Source organism: Lissotriton vulgaris, chromosome 1_1, assembly GCF_964263255.1.
Source record: "Lissotriton vulgaris chromosome 1_1, aLisVul1.2, whole genome shotgun sequence".
In the NCBI taxonomy this organism is placed as follows: domain Eukaryota; kingdom Metazoa; phylum Chordata; class Amphibia; order Caudata; family Salamandridae; genus Lissotriton; species Lissotriton vulgaris.
This window is the reverse complement of record NC_141685.1, coordinates 445035441-445060843: the sequence shown is the minus strand read 5'-3', so window position 1 is coordinate 445060843 and position 25403 is coordinate 445035441. Positions and strand designations below refer to the sequence as shown.

General features: G+C 48.0%; 1 protein-coding gene across 6 annotated transcripts in view; it reads right to left on the bottom strand.

Annotated features, from left to right (window-relative positions):
* Window positions 1–25403, bottom strand: part of PATJ (PATJ crumbs cell polarity complex component) — a 1366227-nt gene that overhangs the window by 294512 nt on the left and 1046312 nt on the right. For all 6 annotated transcript variants that reach the window (XM_086953328.1, XM_086953320.1, XM_086953345.1 and 3 more), the window contains one exon: window positions 20270–20353. In XM_086953328.1, coding sequence (XP_086809454.1) covers window positions 20270–20353 — 84 coding nt within the window. The remainder of the gene's footprint in view (window positions 1–20269; window positions 20354–25403) is intronic.

The window sequence follows — 25403 nt, the reverse complement described above, 5'->3', positions numbered from 1 at the left end:
TTTTGGAACAAAGATTCTCCAAAAATCCTATAGAAAATTTTGAAACAATAATTAAGGATTTTAAGAAACTTATCCAAAGTATGATTTCACCAGGAGCTAAAAGCAAAATTAAAAAGAAGGAGGGAAAAAATGGATATTCCCACAAGAACTCCGAGATAAAAAAACAGTTAAACAAACTCATCCGTGCCCAATATATGAAATCTTCAGTAAACGTTAAGAAAGAAATAAACAGATTAAAGAACCAACTGAGGCGGGAGAACCAAAAGGAAAGAAGGGCTATTGAGGATCATAATTGGGTGGAAATTCAGACCGCTGCAAGAACATATAATCAACGTAAATACTGGTCCTTAATCGCGAAAATAACAGGCACAAAGAAAAATCTACAATCGATCCCGGTTCCCCCGAATGATTGGGAACTATATCTCTCAGATCTCTATAAAGCAAACCCAACAAAACTCGAAGTAAGCAGCAAAGATTTGAAATATGAAAATGCCGAGAGTTTTTTAATACAAACTACAATCATTTCGGTGGAATACAATATACGTAAAGCAAGATCTACAGGCGCATCTGGTCCAGATGAAATCCCGATAAAGGCGCTACAAGTTGCACCGAAAGAATGGAGCAAACTATTATGCCCTCTCTTTAATTACATCTTTGAGACTGGACAAATTCCAAAATCCTGGCAGGGGAGCATAATTATCCCAATTCATAAAAAGGGAAGCAGAACCCAAGCTGGAAACTATAGACAGATTGCGCTCATGGATGCAGTCGGCAAAGTGTTCGCGGCAGAGGTGTTAGATCGCTTGAAAGAATGGGCCTTTACGTCAGGATTGATACCCATGTGTCAAGCGGGCTTTAGGCCTAAGCATTCGGTTACGGATAACATAGCAGTAATTCAGGTAATCTTTGATAAATATATTACCCTGAAATCCCAGGTAGTCTATGCCGCATTTATAGATTACTCAACGGCATTCGATCGGGTCGATCAACCTACCCTATGGAAAAAACTTAGGGGGCTTGGAATACAAGAACAACTGTTGCAAGCAATAATAAACCTTCATACTACTACCTGGTGCCAAGTCCAGATGGGGGGAGAAAAAGGACTTACAAAAAGAATTCCAACGGAGAACGGTTTAAAACAAGGGTGCCTTCTAGCCCCGCTCCTTTTTTCCCTCTACTTAAGTGATCTGCCTAACCGATTGCAAACTGGTTCTAATCTACCGCCAAAGATTGCCCAGCAAAGTGTAATTTCATTACTATACGCTGACGATATAGTATTATTAGATCTAACTCCTTTCGGACTGCAGACATCATTGGACATTTTGTTTCAATATTCAAAAGAAAATTACCTCATACCTAATATAAAAAAAAACAAAGTGATAGCTTTCTCAGAAAGAAAACGTAGCGCCAAGTACACCTGGAAGATCGGGGAAGAAAAGTTAGAAGAAGTAATTAATTATCCTTATCTCGGGAGGATTCTCTCCAAAAATCTAACGAATACAACCCAGGTAACTAACCTGCAAAGGAAAGCTGATATTCATGTCTCTGCTCTTTTGAAACTATACAGTGCAACAGGGAATAGACATCTTTCTGCACTGTTGGGGACATATAGAGTAAAAATACCTCCTGTGTTAACTTATGCGACAGAATACATTCCCATAAAGCAATGGGCTTTCATGGATCAAAAAGAGGGGAAAATTCTTCGAAGGATTATGAAAGTTTCCGATGCTGTACCTGTGCAGGCACTGAGACTAGAATTATCAGTCGTAAGCTCTTACGCAATAGCTATCGCCAACGTAATAAGATGGGCCTACAATCTGATACATGCAAAAGAGAATACTCTAAGGTCTGCCTTGAAAAAAGAGACTTTTTGTGTAGAGCCGAAAAAACAAGTGTTTTTGGAAAATTTGGCTATGGCATTTCGGCTGGCACACATTGATATTGAAATGTTGAGCTTTTGGACTCCAGCGCAACTAAAATTGTTCTTAAAAACTTTCACCCCTAAACTGAGCTACGACCTGGACTGCTCACACTGCAACAAACTGTCTATTTATAAGCCATTTGTGGAAAAGCTCGAATATAAGCAGACCCAAACTTATATTGGGTTTACCCTGCCACATGGAGTAAGAAGAGCAATCACAATGTATCGGTTGGGCATTCTACCTGTCCTAGTATTTACTTCCAGATGGCTCCCAGGAGGATCTCCTATGTGTACCTTGTGCACAGGTGGTGATCAAAGTATAGAACATTTGCTGCTTGTGTGTCCTAACCATAAAGTAACCCTAGCTCGTACCAGATATCTTAATCCAATATTTCGCTCTTGCAGAATCACTAGGGGGAGAGAACTTTTGGACATATGTGGACAACCTTTGAATGAATTTATTTGTTACAACTTGTATAAATTTTTTAAAGAATTTTTATCTTTGTACTAATTGTGCAGCATTTTTCGTATATGAAATGTAAAACTTTATTGTGGTCCTCTGTTGAGTACCAACACAAATAAATTTTTTGACTTTTGACTTTGACTTTGAAGTAACCAGCAGAGATAACCTACCACTTACATGTCCTGAAAGCTACTGGATACTCAAAGATCTATGCAGCAGGTGGCTTGACGTAGTGCAGGCCTGAGACCCTCTCTTCTTTTCTTTCATGCTGCCCAAACATTGAAAACATCTCTAATCAGCAAAGACAAGAATTAAAACCTGGGTATCCGTAGGACAAGCAAGACCAGAAGCAGGAGGCACAACCAAAATGTACCAGGACCAAAAAACACAAGGAGTATGAAAGCAGGCCCAGAAGGACCAAGACCAGAAGTATGATCACAAGAGGGACCAGTACAAAAAGGAGGAACAACACCGGGACCATGTAAACAAGCATAGGGAGGCGGTGTCTACCATTGAGAGAGACTTGCTTTGTCGCCTCACAGCAATATCTCCAAGTAATACATTCAAATGATTTATGCTACAAATACACATTTATATTATGATGGATTGAGTAGGTTTACTGAACTTTTCTGGCTATTTGATAAATGATTAACTGATTGAAAATTCTATACTTTAACAACAAACATTTATGGTTTGAAATCATCACTCGTCGTTTTTGAAGAACCAAATGGCTTTCGCAATACCTTTAATGATCGGATATGATCCCCCGGAAGCCCCCCCCCCCCGAAAAAAACCAACAGTACATTCGGCAACTGAGATTGAGTAATGTACACGAGACTCGTTAGGAGCAGAAACGTGCGCTCTATCACTACTTTAAAATGGGTTCATATTGAACTGAAGAGGGTGAAGCAATATCTGCGAACAAATTTGGATACGCAATGAAACTTTTTATGCGTGTATGAATTCTTCAATTCATATTTTTTTAAGCAATAATTTATGTAGCATGATGTATGTACTGTTATGCTTTTGTATTTTTCGATTCAAGAATCTTATTCGAAATCTTTGCTATGTTGTACGGGGCGGGCTGCACCAACTTCCCTTAAAAAAAATGAAAACGAATTTGAAAAAATACACGATTTAAAAGCCGTTTCTATAATATTTCGATTAAAAATAAAAGGCTTAAAAGGGCTAGGCAGGGCTCAAACGTGTGACCTTCAGGTTACGGACGAGACAGGTTGCTGGTGTAGAAATAACACGTTGAACCCATTTCACGGAGTACGGGGTGTACGGAAAGACGCTGTATTAAACAGATGGAATTCTGTGAAATCTCACATCGGTAAACAGTTTTACTTTTACCCAATAGATGGCACTCTTGACTTCTTCAGGAAACCAGTGCTGGGAAAGCACATTTAGCTGTGAATATAACGAGAGCACAAGAAAATAAATAAAAACTGCTGGTTTACTTTTCGGATTTATTAGAGCGTGGTTATACTGTACGGCGCACCGTACCAGCACGTGCTCAGCAAATGCCTCAGGGGCCTCACTAATTCTAGCGCTATTAAAAGCAGAGAAAGTTTCACAGACTTTTGGATGGTGTCCATGCCTTTGTTTCGTTTACGTCTGCAGGCCTGTGTGTGGAAAAGCAGCTTTTTATTCAAGATTCAAAGTCGACGCTTCACCAATGATGTAACTGGATGAGTTTGAGAAGAACACGTTACAAATGTGATTGTCGTGACGATGCTACTTAAAAGAAGCAGAAACGTTCTGCATTTAAATCCATGGATTATAAATTATTGCTTGTTTATTATTTGTTAAGCGTTAGTTGTCCACTGTCAATCTTCGTCCTCCATTAGCAATGTGCTAGCCATACAAAAGAGTTTAAATTATACAGATAAAACAGTTTCGCTTGTAGCTTCCTGCAAAAAATGCTAGAGCTCAATGTACCCAAAAGTGTCGACTCTTGACTGCCTCAAGTTTCTGTGCAGCTTTACTGCACATTAGGTAAGTGTCCCCGTTTGCAGTTTGTTACACAAAGGCGGTGGTTGAGACGCACGTGTTTAGAGCCAGTCCTCTGTGATTAGTTAGAGCTCCTCGTCGAGAGAGTGCGTGTTTTGTTAACCTCGTGCTCTTGAGCTATAATGAGTGTGCTGGGGTTTTATCTGGAATGGACAATGAAACGCTGCACACAGCTGCGCAATAAAAACCTTCACCTTAATTAAGGATACAATCCACAGAGTCCCATTTCTTTTCTACCCAGAATTAGAACATTTTAAATCCCTACTCAAACAAACAATCTCAAATGTCAGTCATTAAAAAGCTGGAGGTCAAGTGGCGAACCCGGCCTCCAAAACCGCGTGCTGTTTCTGCTTGCTGTGACGCACAGGCGCAGAATGGGACCATTCAGGCCTATTGCTCAAACATTCTCTTGTCACACACCAGTCACACCTGGCCTGGAGTTGCAAACGCCCTCTTCTTGTTATCCTGCCCCAAGAGTGAAGGCCTGCGGGCAACTGCATGCCATGGTCTAGGCAGAGCACCCACAAAGACTGGCAGCATGCCAGCAACTGGGTGTAATGCAAGTACTGCTATGGGTCACAAGGTAAGGCCCTATTTCTGAGGCGAATGCTTTATTTGCAGTAGTGACACAAGCAATGGCAAAGCCAACAGGTCGCACAATTTGGGTCTCGCCTGAAACAGAGCATGTGCTGTCGCTTGCAAGACATTTTGTTTAGTTACAGGGGGCTTAGAGCCCACCTGCTGCTAACAATAGGTTGGCTCCATTATAACGTTCATTTACTTGCTTTTCTTTCCTCAGCGCATCCCGGATTACCTTCCTTTTCGTGTGTTTGTCCCTCTCCTGAAGCATGGACCAAACACAGATTAATTTCTTTATTAAGGTCTATCCGCTGCTCAAGCTTTTGATCAGTGGTAAATGGGTTATTATCTTTTCTTAAAGTCCTCCATTCCTCATTTAAAGAACTTGGCCACCTAGGCCATCCACACCGTATAGGAGCCGAGCGTGGACGTCCATGGCAGTCATGCCACCCATCCCCCTCGCCACCATCTTACCTTCAAGCAGTGCATAACAGAAAAGCATGCGGTTTGTGGTTATTTCTGTTTAAATATTACTACTACTGTTTAAAGATTACTACTACTATTCTGTGCTTCTACCACGGTGCAAAACCCATCAGCAGGGCACAAGTCCTAAAAAAAGAAGTGGGGGGACGCTGTCACCGGAAGTGACGTCATGACAGGAAGTGACGTCACGAAAGGTGGCTTGTACTATCGGGCTCATAGCCTCCCCTCGCTCACCCCTTAGATGCGATTGCATCTGAGAAGTCAGCGCATGAGCAGCGTGCTGTGAGCTCCGAGCTCCTCGTTCCAGAGAGGCCAAGGAGTGAAGTCCACCTGTTTGGCAGCGGGGATGGCGTCCACACGGTAAAATAAGCAGGGGGACGCCGTCCACCCGCGTGGTACCCCGACTCGAGCCCTGCCCATCAGTCTTATGATAAAATTACTTTCCCACTCACTTGGCTTGGAATATAAACATCATCCACATGCTAGCGTGGGAACATTTTCTTTTTTTTTTTTTTTTTGGAAAACCTTTATTGATACTTCAACCAGTTACAAGTATGGGCCTACAACCACCAGGGCTGGCCGCTAATCAATATCATTTCAATCAAGCAATTAGAACCAAACTCGGCCTTCCGGGAGGCGAATACAGCACGACTTCAATTAAAACTGGCAACATAGCATACTATACGAATAGCAGGATAATAAAGGTTCCATTTTACAATATAAGATAGAAGGATCAGGTGCCATACAATATCACAAAGATGCATAAAGGGCGGTCAAAACAGTAGGAAGTCCACAGTTAGGTCGATATCATTCAAAACAGTGGCGCTGAGGCATACGATTCAGGATCAACAAGCATACAATTAATTTCGCACCAGTGGAGCGCCCGCCCGATGGTACTGAAGTACCGTGAAAGTATTGGCACAGATAAAAAGTCGACAATTGACAAAGGAATAGACCCACTACGCTGACCCGAAAAAGAAGAAACAAAAGAAAAGGCAAAGAAAGATAAGAAGAAAAAAAGGCCATAGAAACAAATAGTAAAAACAAAATTCCCCCCCTCCAACCCCCCTCCCTGCACCCCTGCAGATGACTACGGCCTACCCCCCTAGCAGCGTGCCTGTCGCCCCGTAAATAAACCCGAAATATAGAAGAACAAAGGGAAAAAAAGGAAAAGGGAAAGAAAGAAGGGACTAAAACCCTGCGCAAAAAGGAGAAATGCTGGAGGACTGTGTCATATGCATTCCCGGACTCTCCCCCCGTCTTAACGAAGAATCCCCCGCAATGTTAACACAATACAGCGGACCACAATAAAACAGTACATCAGAGGAAACCAGAAATCCCGCCCCGGACTCCGGTAACCAAATAAAGCAGTCCCGTTACCGATAGATCAATATTGTGAAACCTCAAACAACAGTCTCGCCAATCTCCACATGTTCGAACCGTTCCACTTCTGTAGGGGCTTAGAAAGCTCCAAGCACCGGGTCAAATGGCATCGCTAAGGTAGCAATAGGGAAAGGAACAGGCCACCGGGTCTCGGGCAGCAGGTCAGAGTCCGGTCCCGATCCTCTAAGTCCGTCCACCACCAACATCAGATTCCAGGCCTGGGTCTTCATAGTCGCCTGAAGTGCCTCAAGGGCCGCCATCACTGACCGCAATGACGGGCCGCACTGGACCCGCTCCGCCGGGTTTCGCATAGCATCATTGACCCCCACGGAGAGGCGCCTTCCCCGGGGTAAGATTAGGCGGAGCAGGAATGAACCGTGAGGGACCGATCGTCAGTAGGCGTTAGTGCGCACCAAGTCTCCGATCCAACGGCACCGGCGCTACGAACGCCAGGCCCCCGGGTCTCGGACCCCCACACACACCACCTCGGGCATCACTCGTCTCCGTACCTCCGGTACAGTTCCAGGCAGCAGATCGGCAGCAAATCAATCATAAAGATGTCGGAAGTTCCGTGGACCGGACCCTGCCGCTCTCTCCGGTCCGCTGTTGTTCAACTAGGACCCGGCTAGACCAACACTTGAGACCCCGGCTTCCAGACAGACTGGGCTAGGCCTCAAATTAAACCTCAACATAACTCCACTCCACCATGTCGGAAAATCCTCGGGATTGCGCCATCAGTTCGCAGAGTAGTTCATGCACCCAGATATGGGGCGAGAAACCAGGATATACGACAGGATCTTCGAGCGAGAGACGGGGGTCAGCGGAGCCGGGAAGCTATGCGGCCATCTTGCTTGCTGTCGTAGCTCCTCCTCTCGGCGTGGGAACATTTAGCGACATCAAAGTCATCCTTAAGAAACATTTATATTATTTTAGAGTTGGTGATTTGGATGATGTGCCACATGCCAGTATTGTGATTCTCCTAAAGTTTCTTGGAGTGGTGGTGGTGGGGGGGGGGGGGGGTGGAGAGGGGGAGCAGAGGGGGTACTTTCTTTTTGATGGAAGAGAGCCCTATAACCTAGTGGTGCTAAGGTGATTGAAGTCTATTTACAGCTCAATTTATTTTAGTACACCCAATCCTCTTTCTCTGCATTCAGCTATTCCCAACTCCTTCTCTTGCTCATCTAGACATAGGCCTTCTTTCTCCAATTTTTGCTGAATTTCTTTTTGCTGGTCTTACCACCTCTTGTACTTCACCAATGCTAACGAGTGCTAATGCGCTTGTGATATCTCCTTTAAACATAGTAACATTGGTTTATACCCAATTGGCATATTTCATTTACGTATAAGTCCCTAGTAAAGAGCACTACATGTGCCCAGAGCAGTATTAAATACTACTAGTGGGCCTGCAGCACTGACTAGGCCACCCACTTAAGTAGCCCTTTTAAACATGGACCAGGCCTGCAATTGCACAGCCTGGTTGTTCAGTTTTAAATTTTGACCTGGTAAAACAATCCTTTTGACATGCTCAAACGTTCCTTTTTAATGCATGCAAGTCACACCTAGGGTAGGCCTTGGACAGCCCAAAGGGCAGGGTGCAATGTATTTAAAATGTAGGACATGTATATTTATGTTTTACATGTCATGGTAGCGAAAAACTCTTACATTTGTTTTTCACTACTGCAAGGCCTACCTTCCCTTAAGGAAAACATTGGAATTACCTTATTTCATTTTATAAGTGAAATTTCCTAATGGGAAAAGTTAACTGTTTCATGTTTGGTGTCTCTCGAATCCCTATTTAAAATCCTAACTTATGATGAAGTCTGATTTTAAATTCCAAATCTGAAAATAGCACTTTTAGAAAGTTGGCATTTTCTTGCCTTAGACATTTGGTGGTTGCAGTCTTTCTATGGTCACATGACTGGGTGTAGGTACCAGTTGGATTTTGTGTATTCCTCCCAGACAGCCACACAATGGGAGCTTAGGTGTGACTGGATGGGCCAATACTGGCAGGATGGAATAGAGGAGCTGGGCACAGTTTAACTTACACTTGAATAGGCTATATACTGCCTCGACACAAGGGGCTGCATACACCCTAGTTAGTCTGGAGTAAGGGACAGGAAGGAAGGGCATCCATGCACTTCAAAGGCACAACTGTGCATAAAAGAAGGACCTTAGACACCACCACTTCAGCACACTTCTGGACCTGTGGATACTCTAACAGGAAGGACTGCTGTGCTGCTACAAGGACTGACACTTTGCTGGGCTGCTACTGTGAAGGAGCTACTGCCCTGCTGTGCTGACTTGCTGCCTGCTGCCCTGTTGCCTGGGGAGGAAGAACTGGACCCGCAACATATCTTGACCACAGAGTGACTGCAAGGGCTACTCTGATGGGACATAAAAGGCTCCCCAACTGATCCTGAACCCATCTGTAGTGAGTTCCTGACCCCAAAGTTGTGCCTCTCAAATTCTGGACCCTTGGTGTGGCCTAAAGGCTCTTTAAATCAAGCTTTTGGGCTCTTTGCGACCGCAATCGGACCTGTTCGCACGGAGACCGCCCTGCTTGCACCAAAATTTAGCACAAGCCGCTGCCAACCCGGCTCTTCGAACTGCATCAATTGCCTGAGGAGGCCACCAACACGAAGCACAAGCCCGCCCGTCCATGAGCTCGGCCTGCTCTTGTCGTCACGCTGACAAACGCCTGCGATCCTCTCCTTCCTCCATGTGACCCTCTCCAAAGTGAACAGGACTCTTGGCAGAAAACTTGAAAAGGTAAATCTTTAACAGAACTAATTTGGGACTGTATCTGACCCACGCATCGGCTTGAACTTTTGACTTTGACCTGGTCCAGTGCGACCAGGTGCCGTGGTTGGCGCTTAATGCTTTTAGCTGCTATTTTACAGTTTAGTCCTTACCTTAGAATATCCCCAGGCATCAGACTGGATCCGGCAAATTTTGCGTAGCAGTACCCCTGCACGTCGGTAGGCGTCGTCTGCCGCTCCGCGTCCGTCGTCGGCGCCGGGATGACGTCGGAGTACTTAGACGCCCCTCTCGCGGGCCGACGTCAGTTCTTATACATAGCTTTTCCTCGCCAGAAACGCAGAGCTAGGATACAAATCAACACTGGTGCCATGAAACTAGGGCCCTGAAAGGGGATGACCTTAACCCGAGATATCGGTTCGCAGAACGGGGAGGATGGGTGAGGGGTAAGGTATCTAATACTAACTACTGTTTCTTACAGATATATCGTTACCGAAGGTAAGTAACTTGTGCATCTGAAAGAAACAGGTTAGTATTCGATTCCTTACCTTAGAATGGCTACCCCAGCAATACCAACCCCGGTGGTGGGTCTGCAAACCAATGATCACACCAGAAAGTCCTGGAGAACAGAACAGCCAAAGAAGCCATCTCTCCGGACTTGGCTTTCCAGGCAGTAGTGTCTTGCGAACATGTGCAGCGAGGCCCACGTAGCTGCCTGACAGATGTCCTGCAAGGGGACTCCCTGACCCAGGGCAGTAGAACCCCCCGTGGCCCGAGTGGAATGGGCCCTCAGCCCAACAGGAGGCTCCTTTTTAGCCAAAGAGTAGCATACCTTGATGCACAACACGACCCACCGAGAGATGGTCCGCTTGTGCAACGCCCGACCTTTCTTAGCACCCAAGAAACCAACAAAGAGTTGGTCATCCACCCGAAACTGGCGTGTGCGATCCAGATAGAATGAGAGCACACATTTTGGGTCCAGACGGTGGAGCCTCTCATCCTCTTTTGAGGGATGCGGAGGCGGAAAGAAGGTGGGCAAGGTGATGGACTGCCCGATGTGGAAGGCTGTGACTACCTTGGGCAGGAAAGAGGGTCGCGTCTGCAACACAACTTTGTCCGGATGGACAGAAAGGAAAGGAGGTTTAGAGGAAAGAGCCTGGAGCTCACTCACCCTCCTGGCAGAGGTGATGGCAACCAGGAATGCAGTCTTGGGAGTAAAGAGACGAAGAGCACAGTTATGAAGTGGCTCGAAAGGAGCTCACATCAGATAAGTCAGAACAAGGTTGAAGTCCCACTCAGGCATCACAAAAGGAACAGGAGGAAACATATGAGTGATGCCCTTCAAAAACCTATTTACAACTGGGGACTTGAACAAAGAGGGTTGATCAGGGAGCCTTAAGAAGGCGGAAATGGCAGAGAGGTAGCCCTTTAGAGTGCCCAGAGCAGAGCCCTGCTGGGCGAGAGAAAGAAGAAAGATGAGAGCCTCTGAAAGAGGGGCAAAAAGGGGATCCACAGCCTTGGCTGTGCACCATGCCACAAATTTGTTCCACCTGCAGGCGTATACCGATTTTGTGGAGGGACGCCTGGCTGCCAGAATAACATTACAGACTTCAGGAGGTAAGTCAAATGGCCTCAACTGCCGTCGCTCAATCTCCACGCATGTAAGTGGAGACTGGACAGGCTCGGGTGGAGGACTGTCCCCTACTGCTGCGACAGAAGGTCCTCCTGAAGAGGCAGACGAATCGGAGGATTGACAGACATGCTGAGTAGCTCGGGATACCAGTCTCTTCGTGCCCAGTCCGGAGCCACAAGGATGACTTAGGCCCGGTCGCGTCTGATCTTCTTCAGCACTCTGGGCAGAAGTGGTATAGGCGGAAAGGCGTACATCAGACTGCAACTCCACTCGCGACGAAAAGCGTCTCCGAGCAAATGCCGCCTTGGAAAATCCAACGCGCAGAACTGATGACATTGCGCGCTCTCTTCTGTGGCAAATAGATCTAACCAAGGCTCTCCCCACTGCTGAAAGAGGCCTTGCGCCACGTCCGAGTTGAGAAGCCATTCGTGATCCATCATGCACCGACGGCTGAGTTCGTCAGCCCTGGCGTTCAGGGAACCTGCCAGTTGTTGAACCACCAGGGTCACGCCCTGATGTTCCAGCCACTGCCAGAGGCGCAGAGCCTCCTGACATAGGGTCCACGACCCCACCCCGCCCCGTTTGTTGCAGTACCACATGGCGGTGGTGTTGTCCGTGAACACCTGCACTACATTTCCCCGGACAGAGGGGAGGAATGCCTTCAGTGCAAGCCGGATCGCCCGCAGCTCCAGAAGGTTGATGTGGAGCCGGGACTCTGCCGGAGACCAGAGGCCTCTGATCTCCGCCTCTCCCATGTGGCCCCCCAGCCCTGGAGGGACGCGTCCGTCACAACTACGTGCTCCGGTTGGGGTAGGGAGAGGGATCTGCCTCTGACCCAATCGCGGTCCGTGAGCCACCACTGCATCTGTCTTGCAGTGCCCTCCGAGATCAAGACATGGTCGGACAAGTTGCCCTGATGCTGGGCCCACTAAAACTTCAGGTCCCACTGCAGAGCCTGCATCCGCCACCTGGCGTGATGCACCAGAAGGATACAGGAGGCCATCAGCCCCAGAGGCCACAGCGTCAACCTAACCGAGACTCAGGATAACGGCTAAAAGATCGGAATCAGAGCCTGAATATCCCGAACCCGCTGTTCGGGAGGATAAACCTGAAACTGCGCCGAGTCTAGAACCGCTCCGATGAAGAGGAGCCTCTGAGAGTGACACAGGTGTGACTTCGGCACATTGATGGAGAACCCCAGCAGGTGCAGGAGGTCGGCCGTAGTCTGGAGGTGGCTGACGCCTGTCTGGGGTGAGCCCGCTTTCACCAACCAGTCGTCGAGGTAGGGGAAGACTTAAACCCCTAACCTGCGCAGATGAGCTGCGACCACCGCCATCACTTTCGTGAACACCAGAGGGGCGCTGGTAAGGCAGAAGGAGAGCACGGTAAACTGAAAGTGCTCGTGGCCTACCATGAACCGCAGGTAACGCCGATGGGCCGGCAGGACGGGTATGTGAAAATAAGCGTCCTGCAAGTCCAACGCTACCATCCAGTCACCCGGGTCCAGGGCAGCTAAGACCTGAGCCAGTGTCAGCATCTTGAACTTCTCCTTCTGGAGGAAGCCGTTGACGTTCCGCAGGTCCAAGATAGGGCATAGGCCCCCTTTGCCCTTCTTGGAAACCTGAAAGTAGTGGGCGTAACAACCACACCCTACTTCTCGCCCAGGAATGCACTCGATGGTCCTCTTGGCCAAGAGGGCCATAACTTCCTCTCGCAGAAGATTCAAGTGATCCCCTGACACACGGTGGTACTGCGGTGGCATGGCTGGAGGGGTCGCCTCGAAGGGGAGGGAGTAGCCCCTTTGGACGGTTTGCAGCACCCACCTGTCCGAAGTGATGTTGCGCCAGTGAAGGAGGTGATGGCGAACCCTGCCCCCCACTGGCGTCATGTGGGCCTGAAAGCTCGGAGTAGGAAGGCTTTGAGGCGGATGCTGCCGGGGTGGATGAGGACTGGCCTCGCCGTTGTTCCCGGACACCACCACGGCGGTTACCACGTCCGCCACTGCGCTGGATGTTAGTCTGCGGCCCGTGGCTGGCAGGACGTGTGGGGGCGCCCCTTCCTTGGCCACGAAAGGAGCAAAAGGCAGCAGGTTGCTGGAGCGGGTCCAACAGGCCCAAGGACTTGGCCGTAGCCCTGGAGTCCTTAAAGCGCTCAAGAGCACTGTCTGCCTTGTCGCCAAAGAGGTGACGGCCATCAAACGGCATGTTCGTAAGGGTGTTTTGGACATCAGCCGAAAAGTTGGCGGGCCTCAGCCAGACGTGGCGACGAATCACCACCGTCGTTGCCATCGATCTACCTAGCGAATCCGTTGTATCCAGTCCACACCGGATGGAATACCGTGCCACATCTCGACCCTCCGCAAGGGCTTGGGCGAGTTTAGTCCGGGCCTCCTCCAGACATTTTGGCAGCATGGCCGCGACTGTGTCCCACAGAGAGTGGGTATAACGGCCCAAGAGGCACGTGGTGTTAACGGACCCCAAACTCAGTGATGAGAACATCTTCTTGCCATACTGTTCGTACCTCTTGGATTTCCGATCGGGGGGAGCCGTTGGGAATGCGGTCTGGGAGTTAGAGGCCTGTATGACCAGGCTCTCGGGGGTGGGGTGGGTGGACAGGAAGCAAGGGTCGCCCGGAGCCGGGCAGTGGTGTCTGGTCACGTTCCTATCTACAGCGGGACCTGTAGCGGGCCTGGACCAGGTGCCCAGAAGAACGTCAGATAAGGCCTCATTGAACGGCAGCAGAGGCTCCGAGGAGCTTGCCTGCGGTTTAAGGACCTCAGTGAGGAGGTTAGTCCTCACGGCCGCGGCGGGGAGTTCAAGGGATAAGGCCTTGGCCACCCGTGTCAACACCACACTATAGGCAGGCCCCTCCTCCGTAGGAGGGGAGACAAAACCAGTGTCTGGCTAAGTGTCCAGAACACTGGAATCCCCTAGCTCACCTGCCCAGTCCTGATAAAGCTGGCACTCACGTGCCAGAGGGTCCTCAGACCCCTCTTAATCCTCCCCGCCACCCATCTCCTGATACTCAGGGTCAAAGTATGGGGCCGGGTCATAGAAGTAAAAATCTCCCATCTGCGTCGAAAGCGGCGTCGAGCTGCGCCGCTCTGGCGCCGAACCCGAATCAAGGGTAGGACTAGAGACGGCGCCGGGGGGGGGGACATCCTGGGGGCCGGCGCCAGCGAGGTCGTAAGGTCGACCTGCGATGACCCAGATCCGGAACCGGATCCAGCGGGACCCTGCGGCGTCGGGACCGAAGTCGCCGACGGGGCCGGGCCGAAGCACCCGACGGCGCCGGGACCGAAGCACCTGGCCGGCTTGGGGACCCAGTCGGGGCTGCTTGGCTCGAAGGCCCTGCGGAACCCGACGGAGGAGTGAGCGACCTTATGGCCATGAGGAATGCCTCGATCTCCTCCGGCGTTGCGTTCTGCCCAGGGACCGACGGGTACGGAGCAGGCCGCGACGCCTGAGGCTCCGGCAGAGCCGCATGGGCAGTGTCGCCTGAACCCCCTGCCGCGCCGCGCAAGCGTCGGTGGGAGTCAGAAGAGCGATGTCGCCTCTTCGACTTCTTGTGCCTCTTACCTGAGGACTTGGAGCACGAGGAGTGGTGTCGACTCCCGGAGCTATGATGACTTCGGCCCCATGACCGGTCCCTCAACCTCCTTCCGGACCGGGACCTCGAACGGCGCGGGCCGACTGCCGGAGCTCGAGGCGCTTGCGGGACCGCTCCCGCCTAGCCTTCGATGTCAAGGTCCGGCAGTCGGGGCAAGACTTGTCATCGTGGTCGGGCCCAGGCAATGCAGACACCGGCAATGGGGGTCGGTAACCAACATCAGTCGGTTGCAGTCGACGCAGGGTTTGAGCTCAGGCATCCCTACCGGCACCGTCGGAGTTGTTTGACTCGAAAAACAGTTAAAAAAAATCCCAAAAGTTTAGTCAAAAATTTACTAAAGGGTACCACTTTCTCCGGATCTGCGCTTGCTGGCGCGGAAAAAAGAACTGACGTCAGCGCGTAAGGGCGGGGTCTAAGTACTCAGACGACGACATTCCGGTGTTCCGAGAGTCACTGTATCCCCGTGTGTGGTTGCACCCCCTACGTCACGGGGCGGAGAAGGGCAGAGAGCGCCCGCGGGGTCCTTGTGCTAACATTGTTCACAGCCTCGAGCCGTCAGCAGCCCGAGGCGGTGTACGAGGCTGGAACACTTCAAAATTCATTTTAATTAATGGAAATTTAATCTCCATCTATCTGATGGAGATTTTATTACAGCATGAAAGGGAGAGGGGTCTGAGAAGAAGTCCGAGTAAGGCCGATCAGATGGACATAGCAAGGAAAGGCTAAAGAATTGAGGACACTTACTGGGGATACGCTGAGAGCTGTCAGAAATGGAATTTGTTTAACACGTACATTTTAAATAAATATGTAGCAGCTTTAATGCGGGGAAATACCGGCCTGCAGGTGGGGGGTACGGAGACGGGCTGTGTATAGAGGTCGGCACAAGGACCCCGCGGGCGCTTTCTGCCCGAGACGTGAGCCATGTTCGAATAGAGCATGCGCAATGATGATGACACGGAATGATGGTGGGCGTGGTACTACGTCATCGGCCGTAATATGTGCATGCGTACGCATGCGCAAAATAGGGGGGGCCACTGCCTCACGGGGCGCAGCGGATTATGGAACACCGGCGCCAACGACGCAGACGACGGACGCGGAGACAGACAACGCTTACCGACGCGCAGGGATACTGCTACGCAAAATTTTCTGGGTCCAGTCTGACGCCTGGGGATATTCTAAGGTAAGGAATCTAATACTAACCTGTTTCTTTCAGATCAACACTTTGCCAACCATCTAGCATCTCCCTAGGATGGAGGAGCCATTCCCCTGCATTTGCAGGCACTGTCCACATCTGCCCAGTACAACGTGTTGTTGGCCAACAGGCTCACCGATGGAGCAGCTTGTCAGGAGGAATTCTTTATGGCTCTAGGAGGTCATACCTGTCTCTCCCCCGAGTTTCGAGAGGCTACACCCTCGAGCACCCCACCACTCGCCTGCACCAATTCCCTGGATACTGGACTACCTGCAACAGCCAAGGCTTGTTTCTGTCCCAAGATTATATAAAAGCCTGTGTTATTTTTTGTAAATAGGTCACGAATTTCTTCTGTAGTGTGTGTCTAATTTAATGACTCTGTGTGTGCAACAAATGCTTAACACTGATAAACCTAAACTGCTTGACCACACTACCACAAATAAAGCACTTGGGATTATTCAAGTAAACCAATAAGGGTCATGTGGACTTTTAGCATGGTGTGCCCCTACATTGACCCACTAAACAAAACGTCAGCTTGCTACAGTCAGTTGGTACAACTTGCAGTCTCACCATTGATATGGTGAGAATGGTTACTGCAAGTCAGTAATTTCGCTAGTGAAGTGTAGAAATTAGTAAAAGGTGGACCGGAAGCATGGAAATTACAAAACTATTTTTTACACAGCATGTGTGAAAAAGTAACTGTACCTTTTAATAAGTTCTCATATCATGGAATATTTCAACCAACAGTGAAGTGCCAATTCATGAATGTAAAGAGCAGCTAACATTCAGAGACCATCTCCTAAAGCTTTGAAGTACATGGAGGTAAATCAGATAGAAATGCCAACAAGTCAAGAAACAGCTCCAAGGATTTAAGTGGGTTGTACTTGATAGTTGGACACTGTTTTCTCCACCTACTAGGAGTTTCATTGACTAGCGAACAAGGCAATGGTAAAAAAAAAGCAGGACCAGTAGTGGGTGAACAGCGTTGCAGATGCTGCCCTCTGAGAAGATGCAGAAGGAGACCGTGAGTGCATCACTAGCAAAAAATCACCATAATTGCTAACCTGAAAGACGGAATGATTATCCATTTAGAGAGGTTGCAGAAAAACAAATACAGAGAATTGATTGTCTTTAGAAAAACTTAAGGTTTGCGGGTCGCCAGTAAAAATGGGCCCTGCACCACTATTAAGTCGGTAATATTCAGTTCACTCAGAACAGGTCTTTGGAAATTAAAAACCTGGTTAAGTACACTTTTGATTCACACTAGAATATGAAGTAGTTATCTATGATGTTATAACACGTTTTAAAAGACCGCAATTTTGACTTTTGTTTGGCCACAACCTGAACTTGTTTCTGACTACCAACATTTATTATCTGGAATGAGCCGCCTGCTGTTCAAGACTTGACAATCAGATCACACTTTAAGCTTGTACACCAATTGCTAAAATTGGTGTCAATTCTGAAAAAGGCACACACACTGATTTGCAACACTGAAAAATTGAATAACAACCATCTATCTTTTCAAAACCTGTTGTCATATGATCTTGCCTCACATAACTTTCTTAGGAGCACCCGATATTGTGCATTGCTTATTTACATCTTGAGTCATCAGGCTGCATAACTCACTATTCACTTGCAATCACTCACTAGCTCACATGTGTTTATGTTTCTTATCATGTAACGAGGAGTGCTACACTCATATATTATCCCACAGGGTTCTAATTAATATATTTATATAGTTGTTTAAATGCATGGTACGGAGACAGGCATAGTTGCTTTAATATGGATATGTAAGTGGATTCTCCCACTTTGCTTCCCACATAACATCATCAATCAGAAGATTGATTTTTCCTGAAATAAAAAAACATGAATGATATAAATTGATTGTTCACAGCCTTCTTGGTGTACAAAAAGCGGGAGAGTCTGGCTTTCAGGATGAACAGAGCTGTTCTCTGTGGAACTGTGCCAAGGCCATTGTCTCAAACTAATCCTGGCCACAGAAACATAAGTCAGCCTTCTCTTGGAGACAGGCTAAGGAATGGAAAATAAATTAGGTTCAGGTGCGAGCCCGTGATTATTACATCTAAATACTGAACCTTCACTAAATGTCAGACTTTTGATGCTAAGATTACGCATGTAGGGCTCTTAAAAAAGTACTACATATTATGTGGTCCATTTTTATATTTTTCACATTCTATGCATTTGTGTTTACTGTGATGGTTTTGATATCAGTGATAATCATTTTGCCTATATTCTGTACTACAATCTGCTTTAAATAAAGCCTTAAAAATAACTGTGGACTCATTGTGTAGGCACACATGGAGTGAAAAGTTGGCAGTAACTTTTAACTATAAATTAAAATGCCTGATAGTCTCTGGAAGGTTTTGATACATGCTTAATGCACATTCTCGCTAGGTAAGACAGACATGTGGGTCATAACTAAATCAGTCTTCCTGTTCTGCCTAGTAAGATGGAACATACCTGTGCTTCTCTAGGGGCCAAATGAGATCCAACAAGTTTGCAAATGGAAAAAGTCTTTGATCACATAGCACTAAGGTGACTACTAATTATTTGGCCCCTAGGATTACAATGAAGGTGCTACACGGAACACTTCATTCAAGGAAGCTTAACATATCGCCAGCACACATCCTACAGAACACTCACATCCTCTACCGCAAAAAACTTAGTCACATCACAGACACATAACTATCAATACCAGGGATGAATTTTGGGCACAACAAGCTTCTCAAATGACCGCATAGATTCTCTGAAACAGGGGTCAACCAGCAACACTTCCAGAAAAGTATTTTCTAGTAGATTATCTGAACTCTCTGAATTAAAAAATATTTTTTTACGGAGTTTTATATAGCGTGCTATACATGAGCACCTTTTGCGTTACACAAGGACACATTCATTTTTGTTAGGCACAGGGAGTTTAAGTGATTTACCCAGAATAACAGGATGTTGTGTGTCCTTGCCAAGACTCGAACCTGGTTCCCCATATTTGAAGTCGACCGCCCTAGCCGTTAGGCCACATCCTCTCCCCAAGAGAGTTCACTTCCCAGGACTATGCAAGGTTACTCCCATTTCGTCACATATTGTTACACGGCACTGAGGGGCACATACCTTGATACAGACCAGTATATGATTAACAACCAGGTCAAAGATCCTTATCAAAGTATGTGGGCTACCTCTCAGGTAAAGTGTACTGTAAACTTATCTAAAGGGGGAACTGAAGATACTCAAGGTCAGTGCACTCCAAAGAGGTACCCTAGATCTCTGAATTATTTAAAGGCTACTAAAGAACTTGGTAATGGGGGAGTACTCTATATCTGCATGTAACTGATACTATAACATGTTTTTCATGGACAAGTAAAGGTACAATTCAGCACTGGCCACTCACTTTAACTTCGTAATTCTCCTGTGTTTTTGGATTACTTTCAACAATTCCAAATAGCTTAAAAGTGCATCTTTAAAGACTAACATCTTAATTGCTGAATAGATTACTTTTGCAAGTTTGCTTATCATCCACTGGCCTGACAGCAGTCTGGGCAAAAATATTACATGTCGCATTCTATGTGGCACTATTAAACTATTTTCCAACATGGGTAACACAACCAGTATGGGGTCTTCTCATTTATAGCAGTTATAAAGTATTTCAAAGTGACGGTCAGAGCCCCTTTAGTACTTCGCCAGAGGTATTTTTTCCAGAATTCAGGGACATTTCAGAAATTAGAAGATACAACTGGCAGGGGCGGGCATGGCAGCAACATCCCAGGTGTAATTCCACTTCTGAAGTCCAATATCTCAAAATGAGTTCTAACAAACGCAGTAAGAATTAAACACAAAGTTATCACATAGACCCTGGTCTGAGTGGGTCAAAAAAGCCATGATATGCCAAATAACAAAAAAAATATAAGCCTCATATCACAAGATGTCCAAAATACCACTCGAGGGGTCTCAGTCATCACAAGGAGTTTAGCCTTACATTGATTAAAAAAATAATTAAATACTAGTTCAATCTTTACAGCAGGTAGTACAAGATTCTAAATTTAAAAAAAGTCTGAGTGGCATGTGACGTGGTGTCAATTATGTAGCAATTAAGAACAGTACCTATTGGGAAGCCTACGTGTCGCAAGACAATATATGATAGCTATATATAGCAAAATAATGATACTTGGTAAAATCTAGAAAAGAAAATGTAATTATGGTAAAGAATGGAACTTCACTTACCTCCAGAATCTGATCACCGGCCCAGAGCCTCCCATCCCTAGCAGCTGCACCTTCTTCATATACTTCGTGTATAACTATTGCATCCTTTCAAACACAAAACAGAATGCAAAGGTATTAGTGGGAAACAAATTAAGATTAAAAACAAGCAGTGTGAAAAGAAAATTGAGAAACAAGCAATTATCCTACCCAAAATGCAAACAGCACAACTTTTAAAGAATAAATAATACGTTTTATTGTTAAGGTACTTTTAAAACGTGTCACAATGAAGGAATATCAAGAGTTAATTTCTTGCAGATTTAAATTTTTGCTTGCAAAGGGTAGTTGGCTCTTGAAATAACCATTACAGATGACACCAAATTAGGCTTCCTCCTGTTTAAGCTTTTGCATCAAACAACCTATTTATTTAGCCTGACTGCTTTGGCTCATGAAATCTTTGGCTCATGAAACTTTAAATCCTATCAATAACAATAACTTTTATGTGGGCTTTACTAAAAGCACGCAATAATCCGGATACAGAGGACTTAGAACATTACCCAATCAGGTATCTAATGATAATGACAAAGCAAGTAAAGGAACCCATTTTGTACATTAAGTGCCTAAGCCAAAAGTTCAGATTGCTCTGCTCTGATCACCGGAACTCTGTCCATGCTCCATATCCAATACTCTGCCCCCCCATATTAGAGTTTATTTGATTTAGGTACTACTAAAGCACAAACTAATCCAGGAACTGAGTGTCCTGGCGTTAAAATATTTGGAGGGAACAGAAGGCTATATTTCAGAGAAAAGATATGTTTTAAGCTATTACTGAAAGATAGACAATGATGGAATAGGTGTGAAGATAAGGGATAATGCATTCCAGGCTGTGGGGATGATGTTTGAAAATAATCTGCCACCAATTCCAGACCTTACTGTAAGGGTATACCCAATTAGTGTCCCTAGGACCTGGGTATATAGCGGTACAGCATGGTAGTGGTCCCAGTACAGAATTATTTAAAATGAGCACAACATTTAACAAATTCAAAAAACATATCAAACAAAGGCAATAAATGTAGTACACTGTTGAACAAGTTACTTACCTTCGGTAACGATATATCTGTAAGAAACAGTAGTTAGTATTAGATTCCTTACCTTAGAATTTACCCAGGCGTCAGACTGGATCCGGAAATGTTTGCGTAGCAGTACCCTTGCGCTTCGGTAGGCGTCGTCTGCGGCTCCGCGTCCGTCGTCGGCATCGTGGGCACCGTGATGACGTCGTCGGAGTACTTAGACGCCGCCTCCGCGTGCTGACGTCAGTTCTTAGACACAGCTTTTCCGTGCCAGAAATGCAGAGCCATGTTAAAAACCAACACTGGTGCCATTGAAACTAGGGCCCTGAAAGGGGATGACCTTAACCCTAGATATCGGTTCGCAGAATGGGGAGGATGGGTGGGGCGGTAAGGAATCTAATACTAACTACTGTTTCTTACAGATATATCGTTACAGAAGGTAAGTAAATTGTTCATCTGAAAAAAACAGGTTAGATTTAGATTTCTTACCTTAGAATAGATACCCCAGCAATACCAACCCCGGTAGTGGGTCTGCGAACCAATAATCACACCAGAAAGTCCCGGAGGACGGAACGGACAAAGAAGCCATCCCTCCGAACTTGGCTGTCCAGGCAGTAGTGTCTCGCAAACGTGTGCAGCGAGGCCCACGTAGCTGCCTGACGGATGTCCTGCAAGGGGACACCCCGGCCCAGGGCAGTGGTAGCCGCCGTGGCCCGAGTGGAATGGGCCCTCAGCCCAACAGGAAGCTCCTTCTTTGCCAAGGAGTAACAAGCCTTGATACACAAGACAACCCACTGAGAGATGGTCCGCTTGTGTACCGCCCGTCCCTTCTTAGCTCCCACGTAACCAACAAAGAGTTGGTCATCCACCCGGAACTGGCGTGTGCGATCCAGATAGAATGAGAGCACACGTTTAGGGTCCAGACGGTGGAGCCGCTCTTCCTCCTTTGAGGGATGCGGAGGCGGAAAGAAGATGGGCAAGGTGATAGACTGCCCGATGTGGAAGGCCGTGACAACCTTGGGCAGGAAAGAGGGTCTAGTCCGCAACACAACCTTGTCCGGATGGACAGAAAGGAAAGGAGGCTTGGATGAAAGAGCCTGGAGCTCACTCACTCTCTCTCCTGGCAGAGGTGATGGCAACCAGGAAAGCAGTCTTCAGAGTAAGAAGGCGGACAGGACAGTTGTGAAGTGGCTCAAAGGGAGCGCACATCAGGTAAATAAGAACCAGGTTCAAGTCCCACTGAGGCATCAAGAAAGGAACAGGTGGAAACGTGTGTTTGATGCCTTTCAGAAAACGAGTTACAATAGGAGACTTGAACAAAGATGGCTGATCAGGCAGCCTTAGAAAGGCTGAAAGGGCAGAAAGGTAGCCCTTGATAGTGCAGAGAGCAGAGCCCTGCTGGGCAAGAGAACGAAGGAAGAGAAGAACCTCAGAAAGAGGGGCAGAGAGAGGATCCACAGCCTTTGCTGTGCACCATGCCACAAATCTGTTCCACCTGCAGGCGTATACCGAATTTGTGGAGGGACGCCTGGCTGCCAAAATTATGTTACAGACTTCAGGAGGCAAGTCAAATGGCCTCAACTGTCGCCGCTCAATCTCCAAGCATGGAGGTGGAGACTGGACAGGTTCGGGTGGAGGACCGTCCCCTGCTGCTGCGACAGAAGGTTCTCCTGAAGAGGCAGATGAACCGGGGGATCGACTGACATACTGAGTAGCTCGGGATACCAGTACCTTTGTGCCCAGTCCGGAGCCACAAGGATGACTTGGGCCCGGTCGCGTTTGATCTTCTTCAGCACTCTGGGCAGAAGTGGTATAGGCGGAAAGGCGTACAACAGACCGCAACTCCACTCACGATGAAAAGCGTCTCCAAGCGAGTGCAGCCTTGGAAATTCCAACGCGCAGAACTGATGACATTGCGCGTTCTCTTCTGTGGCGAATAGATCTAACCAAGGCTCTCCCCACTGCAGAAAGAGACCTTGCGCCACGTCCGAGTTCAGATACCATTCGTGATCCATCATGCACTGGTGGCTAAGTTAGTCCGCCCTTGCGTGCAGAGAACCTGCCAGGTATTGAACCACCAGGGTCACGCCCCGATGTTCCAGCCACTGCCAAAGGCGCAGAGCCTCCTGGCAGAGGGTCCACGAACCCACCCGCCCTGTTTTTTGCAGTACCACATGGCGGTGGTGTTGTCTGTGAAAACCTGCACTACACTCCCCTGGACAGAGGGGAGGAATGCCTTCAGTGCAAGACGAATCGCCCGCTTCTCCAAAAGGTTGATATGGAGCCGAGACTCCACCGGAGACAAGAGGCCTCTGATCTCCGCCTCTCCCATGTGGCCTCCTCAGCCCTGGAGGGACGCGTCCGTCACAAGTACGTGCTCCGGTTGGGGAAGGGAGAGGGATCTGCCGCTGACCTAATCGCAGTCCGTGAGCAACGACTGCAGCTGTCTTGCAGTGCCCTCCGAGATCAGGACATGGTCGGACACGTTGCCCTGCTGCTGGGCCCACTGAAACTTCAGGTTCACTGCAGAGCCCACATCCGCCAACGGGAGTGATGCACCAGAAGGATGCAGGAAGCCATCAGCCCCAGAAGCCGCAGCGTCAACCTGACCGAGACTCGGGATAAAAGCTGAAAGCTCGGAATCAGAGCCTGAATATCCCAAAACCGCTGCTCGGGGGGATAAACCCGAAACTGCGCCGAGTCGAGAACCGCTTCGATGAAGAGGAGCTTTTGAGAGGGACACAGGTGTGACTTCGGCACATTGATGGAGAACCCCAGCAGGTGCAGGAGGTCCGCCGTCGTCTGGAGGTGGCTGACGATTGTCTGGGGCGAGTCCGCCTTCAACAACCAGTCGTCGAGGTAGGGGAAGACTGAAACCCCTAACCTGCGCAGATGAGCTGGGACCACCGCCATCACTTTCGTGAACACCCGTGGGGAACTGGTAAGGCCGAAGGGGAGCACGGTAAACTGAAAGTGCTCGTGGCCTACCGTGAACGGCAGGTAGCGCCGGTGGGCCGGCAGGACGGGGATGTGGAAATAAGCGTCCTGCAAGTCCAACGCTACCATCCAGTCTCCCGGGTCCAGGGCAACCAAGACCTGAGCCAGTGTCAGCATTTTGAACTTCTCCTTCCTGAGGAAGCCGTTGACGTTCCGTAGGTCCAAGATAGGGTGTAGGCCCCCTTTGCCCTTCTTGGGTACCAGAAAGTAGTGGGAGTAGCAACCACACCGTACTTCTGGCCCAGGAACGCGCTCGATGTCCCCCTTGGCCAAGAGGGCCGTAACTTCCTCCTGCAGAAGCCGCAAATGATCCCCCGATACGCGGTGGTATTTCGGTGGCATGGCTGGATGGGTCGTCTCGAAGGGGAGGGAGTAGCTCCTTCGGACGATTTGCAGCACCCACTTGTCCAATGTGACAGTGCGCCAGTGGGAGTGGTGATGGCGAACCCTGCCCCCCACTGGCACCACTTGGGCCTGAAAGCACGGACTAGGAAGGTTTTGTTTTTTTATTTGCTTTTAAAAACTTTATTTTTGATTATGCAAGTAAAACATAAACATTCCCCCCCAAATGTGGTATCACACAGAACCGTTGCATACAGGACGACAACCTCATTAAGGCACAATAGGGACCAATACACCGCTGATCCTCGGTTAGACGTTTGGGCTTGTAAAAGCAATCTTACATTATGAACATTTCGTGGCAGCTGTGAGTTTAAGGCAACAGCGATCGCACCAAAACTTTCCGACTCTGATCTTCCCCAATACCTTCCCCCTCCCCTTCAGTCCCCGATCCCTCAGGGGTGAACAGTTCTGAGCTATTCCCCTCGGAGTCACTCAAGGTCAACCCAGCCATGCACATCACTCTCCACGCCAACAAGTCTTCCTGCAACTTCACATCTCTACGCGTACATTGCATATGAGTCTCTTCCGCTAGCGTCCACTCCCGGACATCCCGCAGCCATGCAGAAATCTCAGGGGCCCTCCGCCCCATCCAGGTAATGGCTACCCTACACCGTGCCAGGACCAACATAAGCTGCAATAGTTTATAGGGGACCTTCCTCCTCCGAGGCTGGGGGACCAGAGCAAGCAAA